General features: G+C 42.9%; 1 protein-coding gene across 1 annotated transcript in view; it reads left to right on the top strand.

Moving 5' to 3' along the window:
- Positions 1-8,556, top strand: part of LOC143961151 (TLC domain-containing protein 4-A-like) — a gene marked incomplete in the record, with an annotated part of 44,848 nt that extends 36,292 nt beyond the window's left edge. Inside the window, 3 exon segments of the mRNA XM_077470337.1 lie at positions 313-407; positions 5,216-5,289; positions 6,270-8,556. Of these exon segments, the coding sequence (XP_077326463.1) occupies positions 313-407; positions 5,216-5,289; positions 6,270-6,579 (479 nt within the window).
- Between the last annotated feature and the right edge of the window lie 16,034 nt (positions 8,557-24,590).

Here is a 24,590-nt window from a genome sequence, read left to right as displayed (position 1 = left end):
CAAGAGGCGAAGGGACATAGGGACATAAGGAAACATAGTTTCGCCCAGCGGTGCCATTCTACCACAGTAAAACTGTGGCAGCTGGTCGGCAACCAGTTAAATATACATCTTCTTTAAAAAAAAATTTATTAAAGTTTTACAAGTTTACAAAAGCATTAACTGTGCATTACAATCGGGTATGTATGGAAAGAAGACAGAGAAAATACATTATGATACATGCAATATTGGACATTTTTTGACAATTTCAACGTGCAATATACATCTTTTTAATTGTTAGTGAAATCTTTCTTTTTTTTTTTTTTTTTTCACCAGACTTGTTGTTTTTTGCTCATTATTGGAAGGAGATGAGAGACCCTTATATGGTCTGCCACCACTTTGCAGTGTTCTACTCTTATGGCTATGTACTGGTATGTCATCACTTTCAAGTATAGTATTAATATTATACAGAATATTATATAGCGCCAACGGTTTGCACAGCACTTTACAACATGAGGGCAGGCAGTACACTTGCAATACAAATCAATACAGGAGGGACTAGAGTGCCCTGCTCGTTAGAGCTTACAATCTAGAAGGGAGGGTTAAGTTAAAACAAAAAGGTAATAACTGGGGGGGGATGAGCTGATGGAGAAAATGAAAATACAGTTGTTATGTGTGGATAGGGTAGGCTTCTCTGAAGAGAAGGGTTTACAGGGATCGTCTAAAAGCGAATAAAGTAGGAGATAGGCGTCAGATTGGAGTAGGGCATTCCATAGGATTGGAGAGGCTTTGGAAAAGTCCTGGAGGCAAGCAGGGGAGGAGGTGACAAGGGAGCTAGAGAGCAGGAGGTCTTGAGAGGAACGAGTAGGTTGATGTATAGAGACTAGGCTAGTGATGTAGCTGGGGGCAGAGTTGTGAATAGCTTTGTACGTAGTTGTTAGTATTTTGAATTTAATTCTTTGGCTGAGCAGAAGCCAGTGGAGGGATTGACATAGAGGAGTAGCAGACACAGAGCGCTTGGTAAGGTGGGTGAGTCTAGCAGCAGCATTCATGATAGATTGGAGAGGTGATAGACTATGTAGAGGTAAGCCAATGAGAAGGGAGTTGCAGTAGTCGAGGCGAGAGATGACCAGCGAGTGAATTAAGAGCTTTGTTGTGTCATTGGTTAGAAAGGGGCGTATTTTGGAGATGTTGCGGAGGTTGAGGCGGCAGGATTTGGACAGTGATCGGATGTGTTGCTTAAAGGAGGGTTCAGATTCCAGGACTACACCTAGAACCTTGGCATGTGGGGATGGGCTTATGGTTGTGCCATCGATTTTGCCAGTGAGATCAGGGGAAGGGGCATACGGGGGAGGAAAAATTATAAGTTTGGTTTTGGATAGATTGAGTTTGAGGAAGTGGTGTGACATCCAGACGGATATATCTGATAGTAAATTAGTGATACGTTAGGAGACAGAGGGAGTGAGCTGAAGGGTAGAGGAATAGATTTGGGTGTCGTCAGCGTAGAGGTGGTATTGGAAGACATGGGAGGCTATCAGTTGACCCAGGGAGGAGGTGTAGATTGAAAATAGGAGCGGTCCAAACACAGAACCTTGGGAGACCCCAACAGAGAAAGGAAGAGGAGAGGAGGAAGTAGAGTTGTAAGAAACGCTAAAGATGCGGTTGGATAAGTAGGAAGAGAATCAGCGAAGAGTACAGTTGCGGAGACCAAGGGTGTGGAGTTTTTTGAGGAGGAGGGGTGGTCAACCGTATCAAAGGCAGCAGAGAGGTCCAGGAGTAGAAGTACAGACTAATGTAGATTAATTTTGGCCGTTAGATCGTTTGTTAGTTTTAGGAGAGCAGTTTCTGTGGAGTGTTGAGGACGAAATCCAGACTGAAGGGGATCAAGAAGGCTATTATCAGCAAGGTGGACAGTCAGTTGGTTGTAGACCAGACATTCAAGGAGTTTGGATAAGAAGGGGAGCAAGGATATGGGGCGTAGGTTGTTAGGATTGGATGGGTCCAGTGAGGGCTTTTTAAGTATGGGTCTGACAAGTGGATGTTTTAGAGAGTTGGGGAAGATGCCAGAAGAGGGAGAGATTGAAGATGTGGCTTAGAGAGTGTAGCATAGAGCCAGAGGGTAAACGCAGCATTTTTGAGGGAACAGGATCCAGAGGGCAGGTGGTAAGGTGGACGTTGCCAAGTAGTCTAGTAGTAGCAGTACACCGCGAACAGAGAAAATGTGACTATAACATTTCATGAATCAGGACTATCCTATTCACATATACATTATATGGCCAAATGTTTGTGGACACCTGACCATTCCACCTCTATGAGCTTGTTGGACACCCCATTTTAATACCATGGACATAAAATTGAGTTGGTTCCCCACAGCTATAACAGCCTTCACTATTCTTGGAAGGTTTTCCACAAGATTTTAAGTGCCACTGGGAGTTTTGTGCCAATTCAGCCAAGAGAACATTTGTGAGGTCAGGTGCTGATGTTGTACAAGATGTGCCTCGCAATTGCCATTCCAGTTCATCCCAAAGGTGTTCAGTAGGGATGGGGTCAGGGATTGCTGTAGACATTTGACCATTCTCCACTATGAACTTGTTGAGAATCCCATTCCAAAATCATGGGCATTAAAATGGAGTTGGCTCCCCACAACTATAACGGCCTCCACTCTTCTGGAAAGGATTTCCACTGGAATATTAAGTGCCTGTGGGAAGTTTGTGCTCATCCAGCCTAAAAAAAAAAATTGAGGTCAGGTACTGATCTTGGTCCAAAAGATCTGGCTTGCAATGGGCATTCCAATTCATCCCACAGGTGTTCAGTAGAACACCTGACCATTTCCCCCATGAGCTTTTTGGACATCCCATTCTAAGATCATAGGCATTAAAATGGAGTTGGTTCTCCTCAAGTATAACAGCCTCCACCCTTCTATGAACGATTTCTATAAGATTTTTAAATGCCTGAGATGAGAAGACCTGGCTCACAGTTGGCATTTAAATTCATCCCATAGATTTTCAGTAGAGTTCAAGTCAGGGCTCTGTGCAGAATACTCCAGTTCCTCCACACTTGACGAGAACCCCTTTACTCCATGTGAAGGGGTGTTCATGTACTTTAAAAAAAAAAAAACTCAAGATACACTATTAATAGCCTCCCCTCTAGTATATCATCACAGCGCTCAAACACCCCTCCCCCCCAGCTGCCACTTAAATATTTAAATATATATCTCAGAAGGTGAAAAGAGAGAAAAACTGACAATAGCAATACAAAAATCACCTTGTGGCGCTTAAAAAAAGAAAAAAACTGCTGAATAACAGTGTACTACATTGTTCAAAATAAACCACGTGAGAATTATAAACGCATATGCATAAATACAATACAATAAACATTGAAGTAAATTGTGATTAAATATCCACAAATAATAAACAATCACATATGGGTAATGAAGTAAATATGTGACAGAACATAAATAAGTAGAGAAAATAAATAATATTCTACTAATAGTGATCTAATATCGATGTGAACAATAGTGATCAAAGTCCCAAAAAAATAATTTTTTTTTTCAAAAGTTCAATAATCAAGCAGACACAATTTACTGATATATAAAAAAAAAAAAAAAAAAAAAGTTATAGTGGTAGTAGCATTAGTTCAAAACTCCTTTTCCAGTGAAAGTTCTACAGCAAAGTGTCCATAAAGCGAAAAGCCTCCACCGCACCCTTGGTGTTCGTGCCCCCCTTATTTAGAACACTCACCAGCAGTATTGCCCAGCACTCTCGTGTCGGGCAAAAAACGCTTTTAGTAAATAAAGATGATTACTATTTCTCCAGCCAACTCTTGTGACAGACTTCGCAGCAGAGGGTAATGGTTTAATGTCTCAGAATTACCTCGGGGAGACAAGAGACTTCCCATAGTGCAAAATTGCAAAACTGTTTTTAATCTCAATAAAAAATCAAATAAAATCACACTCACATGGATCAAATTGATAAGTGGAATGTCTATTTGAAGTGCCTGCTTTTAATTTGATCCATGTGAGTGTGATTTTATTAGATTTTTTATTGAGATTAAAAACAGTTTTGCAATTTTGCACTATGGGAAGTCTCTTTTGTCTCCCCGAGGTAATTCTGAGACATTAAACCATTACCCTCTGCTGCGAAGTCTGTCACAAGAGTTGGCTGGAGAAATAGTAATCATCTTTATTTACTAAAAGCGATTTTTGCCCGACACGAGAGTGCTGGGCAATACTGCTGGTGAGTGTTCTAAATAAGGGGGGCACGAACACCAAGGGTGCGGTGGAGGCTTTTCGTTTTATGGACACTTTGCTGTAGGACTTTCACTGGAAAAGGAGTTTTGAACTAATGCTACTACCACTATAACTTTTTTTTTTTTTTTTTTTTTTTTTTTTTTTTTTATATCAGTAAATAATTGTGTCTGCTTGATTATTGAACTTTTGAAAAAAAAAAAATATTTTTTTGGGACTTTGATCACTATTGTTCACATCGATATTAGATCACTATTAGTAGAATATTATTTATTTTTTCTACTTATTTATGTTCTGTCACATATTTACTTCATTACCCATATGTGATTGTTTATTATTATTTGTGGATATTTAATCACAATTTACTTCAATGTTTATTGTACTGTATTTATGCATATGCGTTTTATAATTCTCACGTGGTTTATTTTGAATAATGTAGTACACTGTTATTCAGCAGTTTTTTTTCTTTTTTTTAAGCGCCACAAGGTGATTTTTGTATTGCTATTGTCAGTTTTTCTCTCTTTTCACCTTCTGAGATATACATGTACTTTTTTTTGCCTTATATTAAGTGTAATGGTCCAGAGTCCACATTCTGAAAGCAGAAATGTTTGGAGGGGTGGAGGCCAAGGTACATGGATTGCCATAACAGAGTGAAAATGAAAGAAAATGGCACCAGAACAGGAATAGAGGGGACATTTTCCTTTGTGGACACTAATTCTGGTGAAGCCAGGAATTGCTTCACTTTGGAGGGATTTCTTCTCGCCTTCTATTTTGGCTATATGACAGGAAGTGAAGGGAAATGTATCCAATGGAGAAACAGATGACTGAAAAACCTGACGGGGGTTAAAACCATCCTGACTGGTTCTTAGTCGCTGCATCTGACAAACTACATCTTTTCTGGGGGTGAAACAACTATAGACCCACTATTTTCTTCTTTTCTCCACTGTTTATTGATGCAATTGCTAAATAATAAGTAATCGTTTTACTTTACAGAACCGAGGAGTGCTGCCATATTTCGCCAATTTTCGGTTGATATCTGAACTTTCAACGCCCTTTGTAAATCAGAGGTGAGAATTCTCCCTTATTAGGAAATTGCCAGATAGCAAAAAATAAAACTTGTGACAAACCTGGGAAATTCAAACTGAGACGTAGATGGCAAAACAAAAGAACAGAGGTTAGCTTAATGTTAAAACCATCAATAGATCCAGAGGTATGGGTGGCTAAAGTTTTATATGTACAGTATATTATTCTATTGTACTTGACTCTATCCCCTCCCACCTCCTGAGCCTCCTTATTGGCCCTTTTAATGTGATAGGAGAGGGCAAAGTCGAGCACGACTGGGAAAGGTAAACCAGATCCTCACCCCAACGAATATAGTCTTATTTCCTTTCTAAAAAGTGGATGTAAATATATAACTTTTTATGACCGTTATTTGGTCTGCAAAGCAGCACTTCTGCATTTCTTGCTTATGCAAGAAGGACGTTGGTGTCCCCCGCTCCCCCACACATGCGCAGATGTGCCACAGGGCTCCAGGTTCCGAGTGAGCCCTGTGGCACATCAGCGAATGCACAGATTTTCCCGAACAACTGCGCATGTGCAGGTTTCCCACCTACGCACATACAAAGACAGGCTATTATGGAAACCTCAAACCTTTGCTGTCTTTGCGCATGTGCCGAAGGAGTCTGCCGGGACCCGAAGGCCAGGCAAAGCCCTTTGGCACATCTGCATGTTGTACCATAATGGTGACATCAGAGTGGGGGTTGGTGCTAGTACAGAGAATATTGAAGTTTTTCTTCAAGATTTGCATATAACTTTAGCTGCTTAACTTTAGCTTGCATGAACTGATTTATTTGGCATGAGATTTTTTACTAAAGACAACTTGTGAATATGTACATTTTCATCATCTCCAATTCCTATGAGAAGGCTTAAAAAAAAAAAAAAAAAGCTGATGAATTATATGTCTCCTACCAGGCTCCAGGCATCTCTAAAAGCGGATGTACAGTATATTCACATTTTTGGTGATTTAGGTATCTTTCTTTCACCATAGGTGGTTCTTCGATGTTGTCGGGCTGCCACGTTCTTCCTGGCCTGTCCTTATCAATGGCCTGGCATTGGCTGTCGTCTTTTTCATAGTTCGAATTGCTGTCATTCCAAGCTATTACTCGCAAGTCTTTGCCACGTTTGGCACAGAAGGTTACATCAAGCTTGGCAATGGCCCACAGGTGGCGTGGATTGTCTCCTGTGTCATCCTGGACATTCTCAATGTCTACTGGATGTATAAGATTGCAGCTGGATTTTACCGCGTGGTGACAAAAGCCAAACCTGGAGGCAAGCCTAAAAGGAACCATGCAGATTAAGAACATGTGAACTCCCGTAATGTCCCACCTGGCAAGAGATATTCCAGATTTTAAACCTTCCTGTGGAAGTGACCACTTCTTGTGATATTTTGGAAAAGCCACCTTCTTCGTCCTAGTTTTTTGAATGTATAAGCAAGATGCCTTTTGAGATATATTTTTAATCAGTGTTTTTTTTTTATGCTAACCACTATGCAAAAATTGTGGTACTAATGCCAATTACTTGAATCTGTCTGATGACAAATTCTAGAAATAAACATTTCTGTAGGTTTTAAGCTTCCAGGGTCAAATGTGGAACGTTTTGATAAATTGGGATAAATAGGAGCCCTAATTCCACCAGAAAAGACCACTGATCACAGCTTAATGAAAAGATCATATCTTGTAATCAGCTAACACTACCAAATGAAACCAGTACTACAAAGTGCCAAATTTCCTTTTTAGTAGGACAAGACTTCAGCACTTCAAGTACTGAGTAGGGAGTCTTCAGGTAATGCTTCTTAAGAAATATGCAGATAAGCCTAACCACATAAAGATCCTTGGGTAAATACCATTTTACATGGTCAATGAGGTGCCTCACCCACCTTTTTAAAGCATCCGGAGCTTGCTAAGCCAGAACACTTATGGTACTCTTTCAGTTTATTAGTATGTGGCTCATTGTTCTTGGCAGCCTGTGAACCAAAGTATGCATATTGCCGCTTACATTTTCTTTAAAGTAGTACACTAGTGTCATTGAGCTGGTAGACTCATCGGGGTTTATTTACTGAAATTGCAGAATGCAAAATCTAGTGCAGCTGTGCATGGTAGCCAGTCCGCTTCTAACTTCAACTTGTGTCATTCAACCACTTGGGGACGGTCCTCTCATGCGGATATGTTTTATAGCAAAAAGTGTTTTTTTTTTAGTTTTTATATTGCAAAAAATAAAAACCAAGTGGTGATCAAACACCATCAAAAGAAAGCTCTATTTGTGTGAAAAACAAAAAAAAATATATATATATATATATATATATATATATATATATATATATATATATATATATATAAATTTTGTATAGCTACAGCATTGCATAACTGTGCCTTTACCAATTAAAGTAGCGCAGTGTTAAATAGCAAAAAATGGCCTGGCCATGAAAGGGGTAAAACCTTGTGGAGCTCAAGTGGTTAAAATTTGACAAAAAAAAAAAACAGAGTGTATTGGTTAGTAAGCAGCAGATTTTGCATGCTGCAGTTTTAGTAAATTAACCCCATTGTGTCATTAGGGATGAAGGCATGCGGGCAGGACAGATGTCGGAGGATAAAGTGGCAGAGTTGGCAGGTTAATAGTCGGAACATAAGCAGGCATACAAATCCTAAATGGAGACAAAGGTCCAGACCAGTAAATTGAGCAATGGCTGACCATAGAGGTAACAGGCCAACAATCCAGGATAAGTGCAGACAGGTACAAAAATAGTCCAAACAATATACAGGAATAACCTAAGACATTAACAGCAAGTCAGACAGACCTTTGTTTAGGGCACGAGCAAATAGACTAATCGGGCATAGGCTAAACACCCAGCAGTCTTCTAAGGTGCTTTCCTGATTAGGGCAGGTGTGCGCTGCAGAATGCGGAGATGCACTGCTGAGGAACAAAACTAATAGATGGCATAGGCACAAGGATGAACATTATTTGGGGTAAAAAAAAAAAGTACTACTTGTGGGTCGGGGAGGCTGTGGGATATTTTTAAACCTAACAAGTGGTAGTAAGTGCCACTTTAAAATATAGTATTTACCCAGAAGCCTTTTCTCCTTTTTGAAGATAGAACTTCTGAAAATGTCACATTCCTAGACTGTGTTCTCCTTTTGAGATTGCAAAACAGATATGTGAATAGTTATATGTACTACATACTGGTATATGACATCTCTTCTAACGTTTTAGTACTTATTATTACCATGTTCTGGTGATATGTGCAAACTACTTTAAAAATAAATATGAAACCATCCAAACTGTCTCATTAAGTTTCTGACATCCCAAATAAACAGTCATTTTGGGATCGTTCACTCCACCTGCGATGTTCTACACAGTCCCAATGCAATAACATGACAAATAGGCATGTTTTCAACAGTGCCAGTTGATCCCAATGTCTTGCGTAAGGTGTGAGCTGGTATCGCTGTTCGCATGTGTCTGCATACCCAGTGGTTATCTGCAGTTATGGACAGATGTCTGAGCCTGGATGCATTTGTCTCTGTCCAGGGTCATTCATTCATCCTAAACTACTGAAAACCGCTGGGGGTGTGGATAAATGCAAATGGCAATGGCTCCTTTCAACATGTCAGTACTTGTGCAACATGTGCAGGCTGAGCGTCCACCACTGTTTGCATACATATTTTTTATTTAATTTTTTTTCACTTTTTTTTTTTTTTTTTTTTTTGAAAAAGGTATGACAGTGACAATTAATCAAAACCAATGAGGTACATTTACAGTGCCCAAATATTTTGCATAATTACAATTATACAGCATTCCCCTTAAAACCAATCCTGATATAAATGTTTAATAAGATAGGGATGGCCGAACTGTTCGCCCGGCGGTCGGTTCGCAGCGAATTTTGCGTGTTCGCGATTCGCCCGATCGGCGGACTATTGCCGCTGTTCGCCTGGCGGACGTATGTGTTTACAGTGTGAAAGAACTTTGACCCATGATGACACATCCATCATGGGGTACAGGACAGACAATTGAGACATTTCAGCACATGGACAATTGGACATTCCCACTACCTTATAAATAGACCTGATCTGGCGGCCATTTTACATTCTGTCTTATGTCAGTGTAGGGACAGGACGCCGTGTGCAGCAGGGAGAGACTGTAGTGACACAAATCGCTAGCTATTAGGTCCACAAAAGTCCTTTAAGGACTGGTATAGGTGTAGTACAGTATATAGGGTTCTGTGCAGTGCTGTGCTGGTGATTGCAGCTGTCTTTTGTCAGTGTAGGGACAGGACGCTGTGTGGAGCAGGGACAGTCAGTTTAATCACTAGCTAGCTATTACTACTAGGTCCACAAAGGTCCTTTTTAAGGACTGGCATAGGTGTACAATATATAGGGTGCTGTGCTGCAGATTGCTGCTCGTTTCTGCAGTTGTCTTTTATCAGTGTAGGGACTGAGGGACAGTCTGCAAATCACTAGCTACTAGGTCCACAAAGGTCCTTTTAAGGATTGATATAAGTGTACTATTTGGTGTGCAGTATATAGGTGTGTAATACATGTATAAAATACTTGCACATATAGAAAGCATAGTATAGTGCATTTCCACTGTGCAGCATTGTGACTGCTGAGCGGTACTGCAGCGATATTACAAAGAGTGACAAATGCAATTAAAAAAATAAGTATTATAACTGGTGTGATAGGCCAGTGGCCCCCAAAAACGACAGATTGAAGTGGGGTGTTATATACCTTCTTCCACATACATACTGCACTTCTCTAGAGACTTTTGTCACAGGGTCATTTAAAAAATGACAGGCAGAGGAACATGCAGGCCCTTCCGCAGGGGTGGTAGGGGTAGGGCAGGAGCAACAGGCTTGAGCTAAAGTGGCAAATTGCAGAAGGTGCGTGCGATTACGTCAAAAGACGCACCAGACTTGGTTGAGTGGCTCACTCAGCCTTACTCTTCTGCACCCTCCTCATCCTCTCGATCTGCACCCTCTTCACTCTCTGCTGTGTGCACCCCCAAAGACACTACCACCAACACCACCACCATATACCTTCCGCTTGAGTCACAGGAATTATTTTCCGATCCATATCAAGACATTTCTGATGCGCAGCCACTCTTGGCATTGGATCAGGAAGAGGCGGTAGCAACAACCGCCACTCAGCAGACTGACTGCTGGTGTCGGTGCTCTCTATGACGGTGCTGGTGTCGGTGCTCTCTATGACGGTGCTGGTGTCGGTGCTCTCTATGACGGTGCTGGTGTCGGTGCTCTCTATGACGGTGCTGGTGTCGGTGCTCTCTATCATGGTGCTGGTGATCATCTCCTGCACCCTCTTTATAGCCTACCCTGACCTTTCCTCTCCTCCAGTGCCTTCATGCACTCCTGAGTCCTGAATTGTCAAAATTTCACAGATAAAAAAAGAATGCTTGTAGTTGTCAATCCCAGATTGACTTCATACATGTGTTATGTCAGTGGCCATGTGGTGGGACTATGTGCACAGCTAGTAAGTATTTTGTGGCTGAAAATATGACCTGTAGGTTTTTAAAGTTCGCCTGCCATTGAAGTCAATGGGGCCCGCTGCGAACGTTGCGGTTCGCGAACTTTTGGCTGCGTTCGCGGTTCGCAAAACGTCCCGTCGGAAGTTCGTCCATCTCTAATAACAGACACAACATTTTTGATTACTGCTACTTAACCACTTTAGCCTTGGAAGGATTTACCCCCATCCTGACCAGAGCACTTTTTGCGATACGGCACTGCATCGCTTTAACTGACAATTGTGCTGTTGTGTGACCTTGCACCCAAACAAAATTTTGCACACAATTTTGAAAAAAAAAAGCAATATTTTTAACTTTTTGCTATAATAAATATCCCCAAAAATATATATAAATGTTTTCCTCAGTTTAGGCTGATATGCATTCTTCTACGTATTTTTGGTAAAAAAAAAATCTCGAGTATATTGATTGGTTTGCGCAAAAGTTATAGTGTCTACAAAACAGGGAATATATCTATGGCATTTTTATTATTATATATATATTTTTTTTTATTAGTAATGGCTACAATCTGCAATTTTTGTAGTGACTGGTATATTACGCCGGACACATTGGACACACTTGACGCTATTTTGGGACCATTTTCATTTATACAGCGATCAGTGCTATACAAATGCATTGATTACTGTGTAAATGACACTGGCAGGGAACAGGTTAAACACTAGGGGCGATCAAGGTGTTAAGTGTGTCCTAGGGAATGATTCTAACTGTGGGGGGGGGTGGGCTACCACTTACACGACAGCGATCACTGCTCCCGATGACAGGGAGCAGTGATCTCTGTCATGTCACTAGGCAGAACGGGGAAATGTCTTGTTTTACAAAGGCATCTCGCCGTTCTGCTCCGTGACCTGATCGCTGCCACCCAGCGGAAATCGAGTCAGCAGGCATGGTCACGGAGCATGCGGCGGGCACTAGCATGCGTGCGATGCTGTATCTTAAAAGGGACGTACCTGTACACCCATTTGTCCAGCTGCGCCATTGTGCCGATGTATATATTGTCGCTCGCTGGTCGGCATGTGGTTAATACCCCCAATGATCTTCTCAAGCGTTGGTTGCAGTCAGATCGGAAGAACGCTATGCATCCCACACCTTTTTATACTTGGCTGGGCAACCTCTGTGTTCAAAAATTCATTTTTCATAAGGCAATATCTGATTTACGAACCAAAGCCATGTGCATATAAATGGAGGGGTGGGCTGAATCCACTTACATTTAGGAGCCATAAACAACGTCTCCATTAACATGCTCCTAGTATGTCTCGGCCACAGCTCTTCATCCAGGACCCCTAGCAGACACACCAGTGGGGTGCATGGAACAGGAATTGACAAAACTGCAGTCAATATCTCCGTCACCTGCTACCAGTACCTCGCTTTGACTGGGCCACATATCATATGTGAAGACAAAAGCGGGCAGGTACACCAAGTGCAGGTAAAGGAAGGTATACGATACAAAGATTGATCTCTTTGACCTAAATGGCAAGCATGGTAGTAAAAGCATCATGCTGTGGGGATGTTTTTCAGCGGCAGGAACTAGGAGACTAGTCAAGAATGAAGGAATCGCCAATCCAGGTGTATAAATTAGTGCCTGATAGGAATGTCCAACCAACTGCTAGCCCCGGCCCGCCTCTGTTGGTAAGTTGGAAGAAATGGCTGCACATCAATTGAAATTCAAAAGTGTCATTTTTTGATCACCAAGATGACATCAAAGGACACCAACACACGGGTCTTGTGGATGCGTTTCACACAATACAGTTGTGCTTAATCATTACAAAGACATATCCTGCTAAGAACACTTATATAGGCCCCCCCTAGAGAAAAGTGTTAAGAGGGTGGTAATTAAAATTGAGGGAAAGATGAAAGCAGAAATGTACAGAGACATCCTTGATGAAAACCTGCTCCAGAGCGCTCTGGACCTCAGACTGGGGCAAAGGTTCATCTTCCAACAGGACAATGACCCTAAGCACACAGCCAAGATAACAAAGGAGTGTCTATGGGACAACTCTGTGAATGTCCTTGAGTGGCTCAGTCAGAGCCGAGGCTTGAACCCGATTGAACATCTCTGGAGAGATCTGAAAATGGCTGTGCACCGACGCTCCCCATCCAACCTGATGGAGCTTGAGAGGTCCTGCAAAGAAGAATGGGACAAACTGTCTAACAATACGTGTGCGGAGCTTGTAGCATCATACTCAAAAGACTTGAGGCTGTAATTGGTGCCAAAGGTGCTTTACCAAAGTATGGAGCAAAGGCTGTGAATACTTCTGTATATGGGATTTTTTTTGTGTTTTTTTTTAATAAATTTTCAAAGATTTCATACCAACTTATTTTATGTTGTCATTACGGGGTATTGTTTGTAGAATATTGAGGAAAATAATTGAATACATTTTGGAATAAGGCTGTAACATAAAATGTGGAAAAAGTGAAGCGCTGTTAATACTTTCCAGATGCACTGTATTGTACAAGCTCACATTTGTACATGCATAAGATGCACATATGTTTTATATGCTATATGACTTTAAAAAAAGTACATCCTAGTAGAGATATTATGAAATAAAATGTAACTGTAGTGGATAGCACTTTCGTCTAGCAGCAAAAAGGTCGCTGGTTCAAATCCCAACCACCACACTACCTGCCTGGAGTTTCATGTTCTCCCTGTGCCTGCGTAGGTTTCCACTCATACTCCAAAGACATGCTGGTAGGTTAATTAGATCCTGTCTAAATTGGCCCTAGTATGAATGTGAGTTAGGGACCTTAGATTGTAAGCTCCTTGAGGGTAAGGACTGATGTGAATGTACAATGTATAGGTAAAGCGCTGCGTAAATTGACGGCGCTCTATACCTGAAATAAATAGAAGAAAAAAATAAATAACTGTCCGGTTTTACTATGTGGGCATTTTTTTAAGGTGTCTTTCCACATACTAGCCTGTAGAGGTCACTGTTGTACCTTTGTCAAAGATAAAATGATTGTGTTTGCTGTAGATGTACCACTGAGACTATGCTGAGCAGTCTCTCTCTTTCTCTCACCCCCTTTCTCTGTTTCTTTTTCTTCTCTCTCCTCTCTCACCCCCTCCCCTAATGACTTAAGATGTGTACTCAATGACAGTAAAATCTACTTTCCTTTAAAGTTGATCCTCCACACTCCCCTACTAATAAACCCGACTACCTAAATACATTATGTAAACTAAAAACTGATGTCCTGGAACTGGAAAGCATGTAGAGAAGGCCATCTATATACCGTGTTTCCCTGAAAATAAGCCCGGTGTTCTGTCAAAAAGTGTCCAGCCATTGGATAGTGTCCGCCCCGTACTGCGCAGGCGCAGCGCTTGCGCAGTTCGGAAGAGAAGGAGACTCTGAAAGTTTCAGAAGAAGAACGGCGCCTGCGCAGTGAGTCCAGGTGCAAGCCTCACCATCCAAGTGGACATACGGTTGCACATAGTAACAGTGCCCCTCGTGGGCTCGCTTCGCTCACCACGCTTTGGGCACGGCCTCACTTGCTCGGCTATTTTTTATTCTAACTCTATGTCCACTTGGATGGTGGGGCTTGAACCTGGACTCACAGCGCAGGCACCGTTCATCTTCGGAGACTTTCGGAATGTCCTTGTACTCCGTACTCGGCGGACACTATTCGATACATCACGAGTCTTTTATTATTTTTTGGGCAACCAAAAACAGACTAGGGCTTATTTTTGGGGTAGGCTTGCCATTTAATCCCCAGCGTGAACAGAGTAAAAGTGCTTGCAAACTGCTAGAATCCTTGCCACCACAGTGGAATATAATGCGAAAGGTATTTGCCTCTGCAGTCCAACCATGTCACATACCTTCCCATAGCGCCACTCAGCGCTTCCGTGACCCACCTGACCCGTCTTATCCTGCACAAGCACTGCAGAGGGAGGGGCGGCCGAGATCCCCCGCTGACAGCTGGGAGAAGAAAAGGAGAGCAGCGGGAGGTCAGCTGAGTGCTGAGCGGCGCTGCAAGGAGGCATTTTACTCAACTACACTACAGAAATACACACCCTCCACACATAATACTGTAACAGAGAGGACTCCAGCAGTCCAAAACCACCCTAAACTAGGGCTTATTTTCAGGGTAGGGCTTATATTGCAGCCCTCCTGGAAAATCAGGGTAGGTCTTATTTTCAGGGTAGGCCTTACTTTTGGGGAAACGCGGTAAACAAAAATATAGAAAGGGAGAATGTATTTGGCTCTGAGAAAGGTGTTCACTTGGCCCCCTTGCACACAGAGCCATCCAGCTGCAATGCGTCCCTCCTGGCGTTTGACAGACTGCGCCTAGGAGATGAATGCTATACCAAGTGCCAGTACCTTCTATTTAGAACCCTGTACATTCAGGGACAAAGGTCAGGCAGCAGAAGACCTGTGGTCCGAACCTTCATCCCTGATCGCACAGGGCCCCAAATGCGGGTACCACTGGGTACAGCATTCAGCCCCTTCCAGCCGCAGTCTGTCATATATTGCTGATTCTTGTCGACTCCCGGTCCTTCAGAGCATAAAAAGGATGCCAGGGCAGTCATGAAGGGGTTAAAAGGGAACTTCAGTCTCCAAATCAACATTGTCTATTTTTAAGCCTTATGATACTAGCATTACTAAATAGATAGGTATAATATATTTACTTGTTTTACTTTTTTTTTTTACACATTTATTCAGTTACTTCCTTTTTTTCCAGGCATAGGCCAATTACGTCACACATCTCAGAAGTCGTCAGGAGGGGAGGAGGGGTTTTCTCAGCTAAGCACACCCTCCTGCTTGCATGCCTGAGCATAGGGCAGAGGGATACCAAGGAAGTGAAAAACGCTCAGATGCAGTGTAGGGCCATTTCAAATGGCCGTTTTTCAAGCAGAAGGTAGAAATCACTGATACCAGCGATTTTCTAGCTAGCTATTTAATCGCTATAGTTGTTGGTGAGTTGTCGCTAAGGAGCAATTTGTTGCTGCTACAGGTCAAACTAATTCTACATCATTATGCAGGAAATCCCTGCACAAATTGGCCTTCAGTGATTTGTAGCTAAGCCATAGAGAGGAATGAAGAGTGATTGTCACTAGTAAGCTTGTCGCTGACATCAAAAGCTGCATAAACTCGATTGCCAAACTAATGTGCAACAGATTCCTGTAAAATTAGCAATTCCACAGAAAACAATGATTTGTTTCACAAGAAATTGCTTAAAAAAGGGAAGGCTAAATCTCCCATCTGACATGGCCCCGAGAGCAATGTGCAATGCAGTGGAGTTTGCCTGTTTTGTTTATTCAACCAGCTGGCCCAATTCCTCCATCCACACATTCGAAGTGGATGGGGGAATCCTTCCACTGTGTCATTTTATTCCGACAGCAGGGAGACCTACCCCACTATCAGAATACTCTGATCAGCATTGAAGGCTATAGCCTGCAGCACTGAACGAGAGGAAGTGGATGAAGTGTAGACTGCAGCTTCTGGGTGAAGTCAGGTGAAAGGCCTCCGTCTCAAGCTTGCACTCCTTGATCTCTTCATGGCTCTGAGCTAGATTTCTCTACCACTGAAGCTTGCAGCTTGGTTCTCAGCACAGCAGTAGCCTCCAGGCTCTCTCTCTTGCTGTTCCCTGCATCCACCACAGCACAGCAGCATGTGGGCAGGTTGTTCAGCACACAGCCTTGTGCAATCAGCAGCAGCCTTCAGCACCCACTCAATGCCCTATGTGCAGCTCACCTCCATTGCGTGGGCTTTTGGAAGCTCAGCCCGCTCTTTTTCCTCTGGCCTGCACACAGCAGCTTGAGTGCATATTTCTCCCACTCTGGTTCCTCAGCTTAGTACAGGATACACAACAGCAGCACACTCCAGGCCCATGGCAATAGTTTCTAAGCCCTGGCAATAATCCGCCTCTAGCCTTGTCCTCCAGGCTTGTTGTATTCCCCCTCTCACTCCATGAGTCCTAGAAGATCTAGTGAGTGGGCTTAGCTCATCCAGCAAATCTGGTTCCGTCCCTGTGCCAGCTGCTAGGAGTGGACAAGGTTGCGGTGGCAGCTAATCAAAGTCCTCCTTCCAGCTTCCTCTCTTCCCCCTGCATTCTGTCATCATTGGCAGGGAGGGAGAAACATTATGTAGCCAGGGGCAATGTTTTGCCAGGTCGCTTAAAGGCCGTTGTTACACTCTCCCCCCTCCAAAATTCTTTGGTCCCCAGAACAGCAAATTTTAAGCACAAATTTAGCTACACATAACTTAACACTCACATGGAACTAAATAAAAGGTTCACAAATTACACTTATTTGGTGAAACCAGACTTATTTTGGGGAACCCTTTGCCACAAGATACGGGCAGTGGAACTTGTTTATACAGTGTATTGAGTAGTGTACAGTAGCTGGAGGCACTTCAGTGGTAATAATTTTTACAGAGTGGTTCCTGAGTCACATGTCAATTCATCAATCTCAATTATCGTCAATGGTAGGCCATATTTGTTGCTTAAACCAGGCCTTCTCATCCAACATCAACGTCTGACCTCACAAATGCGCTTCTGAAAGAATGGCCAAACATTCCCATAGACACACTCCTAAACCTTGTGGACAGCCTTCCCAGAAGAGTTGAAGCTGTTATAGCTGCAAAGGATGGGCCATCCGCAAACTGTTCCCACAAATTTGGGAGCACGAAATTGTCTTGGTATGCTGACACCACGAGCAGTTCCCTTCACTGCATCATAATCCCCCTCCACCAAATGATTTGGACCAATCCACAAAGCAAGGTCTATAAAGACATGGATGAGTGAGTTTGGGGTGGAGGAACTTGACTGGTCTACACAGAGTCCTGACCTCAACCCAATAGAACACCTTTGGGATAAATTAGTGTGGAGACTTTGAGCCAGGCCTTCTCGTCCAACATCAATGCTTGACCTCCCAAATGCACTTCTGGAAGAATGGTCAAACATTCCCAAAGTCACACTCCTAAACCTTGTGGACAGTCTTCCCAGAAGAGTTGAAGCTGTTATAGCTGCAAAGGGTGGGCCAACTCAATAATGAACCCTACGGACTAAGGCTGGATTCACACCTATGCATTTTTAGTGCTTTTTGAATTTTGCAGATTTGCACTACAGAACGTGTTCCATAGGAAACCATGTTAAATGGACTGTAATGCAAATCTGCAAAATGCAAAAAGCACCAAAAATGCATAGATGTGAATCCAGTCCAAGGGCCCGTACACGCGATACGAAAACCGGAAGAAAAATTTTGTCCTGCCGAGTTTTGGTTAGTACGGTGATTTCGACAGCTGATTCCGTTTTTTCGTCCGACAAAAGCTGGATGTGCAGACTATAAAATTTTTGTTGTACTTGAACTCAACGCCCGGTTTTCCTACATAAAAAAAAATCGTAAGAGCAAGACTACGCATGCTCAGAAACGAAAGAGCACATACAAAAACGAATCAACACATTACTTCACTTCTGAAGTTGTATTCTGTCATACGAGAATTTTTGTATGGTGAGTAACTTCTTCACTTTCGACAACAAAAAACGAATAAACAGTCCTCCACAAATCTGAACATGTGTACGAGGTTTAAAGCTGGATATGCGCTATACAACTTTTTTTGTTTGGTTTCCTTTAGATTTACCTTCAATTATGCAGTGGAAGGGCCTGTCTGATTGCATACAAATTGTTGAGATTGAGTGTGTTTAGCTTTGACCTCATATTCTATGGTTTTCGTAAATCTGAAGGAAAAAAAAAAAATCTACAGACAATTGTATAGTGTGTATCCAGCATAAGACTGGGATGCCATTAAAGTTCATGTGCATGTAAAGGAAGGTGTCCCAATACTTTTGACAATATAGTGTACTTTATAGGCCTAATGGGACAACTGTCCTTGTTGCTCATAGCAATAAATTAGAGTCCCCCTGTCATCCTCCTTATGGTACTAAGAAAGTGAAAGAAAGACGATCGATCGTTGCTTGGAACAAGAACTTTTTTTCTTGCCAGGAACTTTTATTGTAGGTCCCACAACAGGATATGTATAGCGTGCCCTTCTGGTGACACATTCAGACTTCGGTGCTACTAATCTGTAGGATTTTGTGACATGTCCCGTTGTGTCACTCTGTTTCTGGTGGTGTGACACACATCGTGAGCAATCCTGATAATCTGAGGCATATGTGTGATGGAAGATCTATTGTCTCTGCTGGTACAGGGGAACACAGAGTCCAGGTCTTCTAATCTGCTGGATCTGGTGGGATTTGCCTCATGTTCTTCCTTTGTCCTTTCTAGACCAGTGGCAGCTGGTGCTTAACATTTTTGGGGGGTGCAAACAAACTGAACAAAAAAAAAAACAATTGCAGCCACTGTGCCATCAAACGCAGCTACTGTGCCCATCAATTGCTGCCACTGTGCCATCAAATGCAGCCACTGTGCCATAAAATGCAGCCACTATACCCATCAAACGCAGCCACTGTGTCCATCAAACACAGCTAATGTGCCATCAAGTGCAGCCACTGTGCCCATCAAACGCAGCTAATGTGCCATCAAGTGCAGCCACTGTGCCCATCAAATGCAGCTACTGTACCCATCAATTGCTGCCAGTGTTCCCATCAATTGCCGCTACTGTGCCCCATCAAATGCTGCCAGTGTGCCCATCAATTGCTGCTACTGTGTGCCATCAAATGCTGCCAGTGTGCATCACCCAGCACTTACCTGTCTCGCAGCGGGTCAGCGGCGGTGTCCTGCACGTGCCTCAATGTCTTCTTCTGTCCTCTCTATCAGTCGTCTAATCACAGCGCCTGATGTTTCAGCCAATCAGGTGACAGGTAACAGACCCTAGCACCTGATTGTCTGAGAGGCAGTTCAGTGTTAGCAAAGCAAATTCCTTTGCTTTCCTAACACACAGCTGAGTGAAAAGCGAACGCACAGCATTGCTCCCGCTGTTCACCTTTTTGGGGAGCCTATTAGAGCCCCTGGCTCTAATTAGGTGCTTCCAAAAAACACCCCCACCTGAACAGGGGGTGTCAGCGGCAACCATAGATAGATTCATGCAATGCATGAATCCATCTATGGTGATAGAGCGGTGCCAGGAGATAGGGGACGGTGCTCCTGCACCCTTTATGGACGCACCGCCAATGTTATAGACAATAACAATGATGCAGATCCGTGTCTGACTTTTTTTGTATCTTGATATTATTTTCCAGTTATAATATATTTGTTAGTTGCCGTCAGTAACCTGTACACACAAGGAGCCCCTAAACCGACAGTAAAAATTGGCTGTGATACTGCTGTTGGGTGTTGGATCCTGGCGACCACAATGGTGGAACTAGATGCAAAGAAGCAAACTTAAAGTGAACCTGTACTTTTCCCAATAAGTGAGTCAGGTTTGCTTAATAATCTCTGTGCAAACACATGGCAACCACCCCAACCTATAAACTAGCCTTTGCAGAAAGGAATACATGAAAGGGCAATGCATATAAAAAAAACACTTATCAGCCAGCCTGCAACAAAACCGAATTGGTCCTGTCTTAGCCCCTGTACACACGGTCGGAAATTCTGACGGAAAATGTCCGATCAGACCACGTTGTCGGATAATCCGTACATTTGTGGGCTCCATCTGACTTTTTCCATCGGAATGTCCGACCAACAAAGTTTGAGAGCTGGATATAAAATTTTCCGACAACATGATCCGATCGAACTTCCCGACAACTTTGTCCGACCGTGTGTATGCAACACCAGTTTCGGACAAAATCCGTCGGAAAAAATCAGACGGATTTTGTTGTGGGAATGTCCGACCGCGTGTACAAGGGCTAACAGTTCACGTTAAAACAAGGAGTTTAGTCGCACACATTTGCAAACCTACGTGGAAGCTGCAGTGACCACGAATGGCACCCCAGTTTACTGCAGACCTAACTCTATAATTTTGAGTCTCCCAAATTGGAGCACATATATAGCAGTTGGATAGATAATGGGGCAGGTTTGCCTTGAGGGAGCCCACACCTCCTTAAAGGCATAGGGATGCGTGGGACACCCAGAAAGGGCAAAAAAAAGGGTATTCCGTGCATATCCACACCAATTCACAACCTGTGTAAACAAATGATAACCAGCCCAACCTATAAATAACCTTTGCAGTAAGGATCACATGGAAGGGAAACGCACATAAAAAACAAAAATTCCCAGCTCACTTACCAGCCAGCCTGCAACAAAACACACATAGTTTAGGAAGGAAGGAGTTAACGAGAGCACGCATCTGTGTTAGTGCTTGGCGTGACCCCATTCTGTTACTGGGATTGAGGTAACAGAGGTACGCTGGGCTGGGGGAGATGGCACGGGCTCACTGGTGTCCCTCCTGAATGCAATTTACATCAGCAAAATTGCACAGTGACACAGGGCAGCACTTCCAGAGAAACTAATATTAGATATTCACATTCCCCGCCTGGTCCCGGGCATTGGTGAGTGCGTTCATGGTGAAAGGTACCCCTGTGGGCAGGGCTAGTGGCCCTGCCCACACACATAATAGAATAGACAGATACCATGCAGTGTGAATAACAAGGGATGCATGTGAACAGCCTGCAGCCCAGGGGGCCACATGTGTCCCTTTGGCATTTTTTGTGGCCCTCAGAGCCCCTGAAGATACTAATCTATGTTTCCCCATTGCCCTGTCAGTCTCTGACCATCTTCTGTAACTTGTAAACAGTCTCTGACCATCTCTTGCCCCATATCTGCAGTCTCTGACCATATCCTGTATCATGTCTGCAGTCTCTGATCATCTACAGTACCATGTCTGAAGTCTCTGACCATTTCTTGTATCATGTTTGCAGTCTCTGACCATCTCCATTACCATGTCCACAGTCTACCAGTCTCTGACCATCTCTTGTATCATGTCTGCAGTCTCTGACCATCTCTTGTATCATGTCTGCAGTCTCTGATCATCTCCTGTAACATGTCCACAGTCTCGGACCAGCTCTTGTATCATGTTTGCAGTCTCTTACCATCTCCTGTACCATGTCCAGAGTCTCTAACCATTTCTTGTATTATGTCTGCAGTCTCTGACCAACTCCTGTACCATGTCCACAGTCTCTGACCATCTCTTCTATCATGTCTGCAGTCTCTGGTCATCTCCTGTACCATGTCCACAGTCTCTGACCATCTCTTGTATCATGTCTGCAGTCTCTTACCATCTCCTGTACCATGTCCACAGTCTCTGACCATCTCTTGTATCATGTCCACAGTCTCTGACCATCTCTTGTATCATGTCCACAGTCTCTGACCATCTCTTGTATCATACACATAGTATGTGCAGCCCTTTTGTGATGTTGAGGGCCATACTTGAGGCCCCTCATATCAAGAAAGCTGACCACCACTGACATAAAGCATATGTATAATGCATATTTCAGATACTGGTGCACTACCACAATAACAAAACTTGTTTGACTGGAGGAAATACTAGTATTGCAGGTATTCCTCAAAGCAGCCCAAAGTCCTATTGAAAATACAAGGTTAACGGCAGTCATACAATTCCTCTGTTTTCAGTACTAAAGTGAGTGTGTATCCAGTGATGTCAGAGTACAATCAGAACTCCAGATCAGCATACTTGTTTCAGTTCAGGAATGCAGAGCAGAATAAAAAAAACAAAGCAACGCAGATTCTTTGGCTTATAAAATCAGTAAATTTGCATATTAATGGCCCTATTAACAAGACACATTAAAAAAAAAGTATAATGGAATTCTATTTAGACTTTAGGAAGAAAGGTTTTCTATAATTCTGTGTTCTCTGTACCCTCTCCTTCTCCTCCCCTTCAGGACCAGCATGAGCTCCAGTGTTTAAATTGCACAGTGATGATCACCAGAAGTCCTCGCATTATACTCTCTGCTATGTTCTCTCTATTATGCCTATTTTAGGAAAAGCTGCCACCCTTATGTAAGACACCCCTTCCTCCTCCTTACACACCCGGACCTCACTCAATGGGAATTTCTGTATCCTGACAGACAGGAGCAAGAATGTGCCACCATGACAGGCTATGATATCACTGAACGGCTTCCCCATGACAGAACTGTCAAATCGACAACATAGGAATGGGTTGTATGTGTTATAATGGCAGGTTAAGACACTAAAACACTGGATGTTTGCCACCAGTGCATATACACTATATTGTCAAAAGTATTGGGACACCTGCCTTTACACGCACATGAACTTAAATGGCGTCTTAGTCTGTAGGGTTCAATATTGCGTTGGCCCACCCTTTGCAGCTATAACAGCTTCAACTCTTCTGGGAATAAGAAAAAGAGAAAAGACAAACATGGAAAGGATGGAGTTTTGGACACTTCGTTAGTAGGGGAGGTCAAGCTGCAGCGCTAGACAGAACGCCACCTCAGGCCTAAAAGAGCAGAGGGGCAAGGGAGTCCCTAAAGAATGAGAAATCTAATGAGGTCAAAATACCAACAAATAGGGGGTAGGGTTTGGGGAGGGAGATGGGGGTGGTGGGTTGGGGAACAGGGAGAGGGATATGGTTTGTAGATGTATATGTACTGGTCATCTCTCGGGTGCTGGATGAAGAGGGTCCCCTTCCCCCTTTCGCCCCCCCCCCCCCCCGTGTGGGGTCCCCCCCCCCCCTTTTGCAGATATAGAGGGTGGAGAGGAAGGGAGAAAGAAAAAAGGAAAAAATAAATGAATGGTGTGAACTACAATGCAAGAGGCTTAAATTTCCCAGAAAAAAGACATATGGTGTTAAGGGAACTAGGAAGATACTCTGCGAAATAATATTCCTACAGGAGACACATATAGGACAAGATACAAATACTAAATTATATTCAAAGGCCATCCCAACATGGTTTTATGGAGATTCTCCAAGTAAAAGGTCAAAGGGAGTAGCCATTGGGATAGGGAAAAAGGTTAGTTTTATCTTGGAGGAGAGGATGATAGATCCAGAAGGCCATTTCCATTTTTTGAACACGGTCTTACAGGGGGGGAAGTACACACTTGGACATATATACTGCTCCAATAAACAGCAAAAAAATATTTAAAAGGGATTATGAAATAGGGGAGAATGAATAAATAAGGAGAGTTACAGCTGGCTCACATTATAATAATACCCAAAGAAGGAAAGCCTGGGACCACCTGCTCCAATTATAGGCCCATAGCTTTGCTAAACGCAGAAACAAAGCTATACACAAAAATTCTGGCAACAAGATAAAAATCTGATGCCAGAATTGATATACTTTGATCAAACAGGATTCATACCGGGAAGATGGGGTAGAGATAACAGCATAAGAACAATGTTAATGCTGCACAAAGGAAAAAAAAAACAGGAGGTCCCAAGCGCTACTCCTGTCAATTGTTGCCAAAAAAGCATTTGACAGGGTAGACTGGGGATTCTTGATGGATACTCTCCAACATATGGGCAAGGGATCCAAAATTATGCGCCGGATAAAAAAATTTGTATAACCACCCTACGGCAAGGGTAAAGTTAAATGGAAGTCTGTCGCCACCTTTTGAAATGTTCAACGGAACAAGACAGGGGTGCCTGCTCTCACCACTCTTATATGTGTTATCATTGGAACCACTTTTGGCAACATTGCGAAATAGTGTCGATGTAGAGGGGTGTGAGAGTGGGTGAAGAGGAACATAAGGTGGGGGCATACGCAGATGACATTCTACTATATGTAACCAAACCTAGGCTGACACTGCCTAATATAATGAAAGAACTAAAAAAATATGGGGAACTTACGAACTTTAAGATTAACCCAATAAAAACAGAAATATTAAACATAGGAGTGGATAAAAAAGAACAACAAGCATTAAAACGTGAATTCCTATTTACGTGGGTGGAAAAAGAACGAACATACCTGGCAATTAAAC

This window comes from Lithobates pipiens, unplaced genomic scaffold (genome assembly GCF_037356315.1).
Source record: "Lithobates pipiens isolate NorthernLeopardFrog02 unplaced genomic scaffold, aLitPip1_a1.2 Scaffold_8, whole genome shotgun sequence".
In the NCBI taxonomy this organism is placed as follows: Eukaryota; Metazoa; Chordata; class Amphibia; order Anura; family Ranidae; genus Lithobates; species Lithobates pipiens.
Note: the sequence above shows the minus strand (reverse complement) of the source record. Positions and strands in the feature narration are given on the sequence as shown.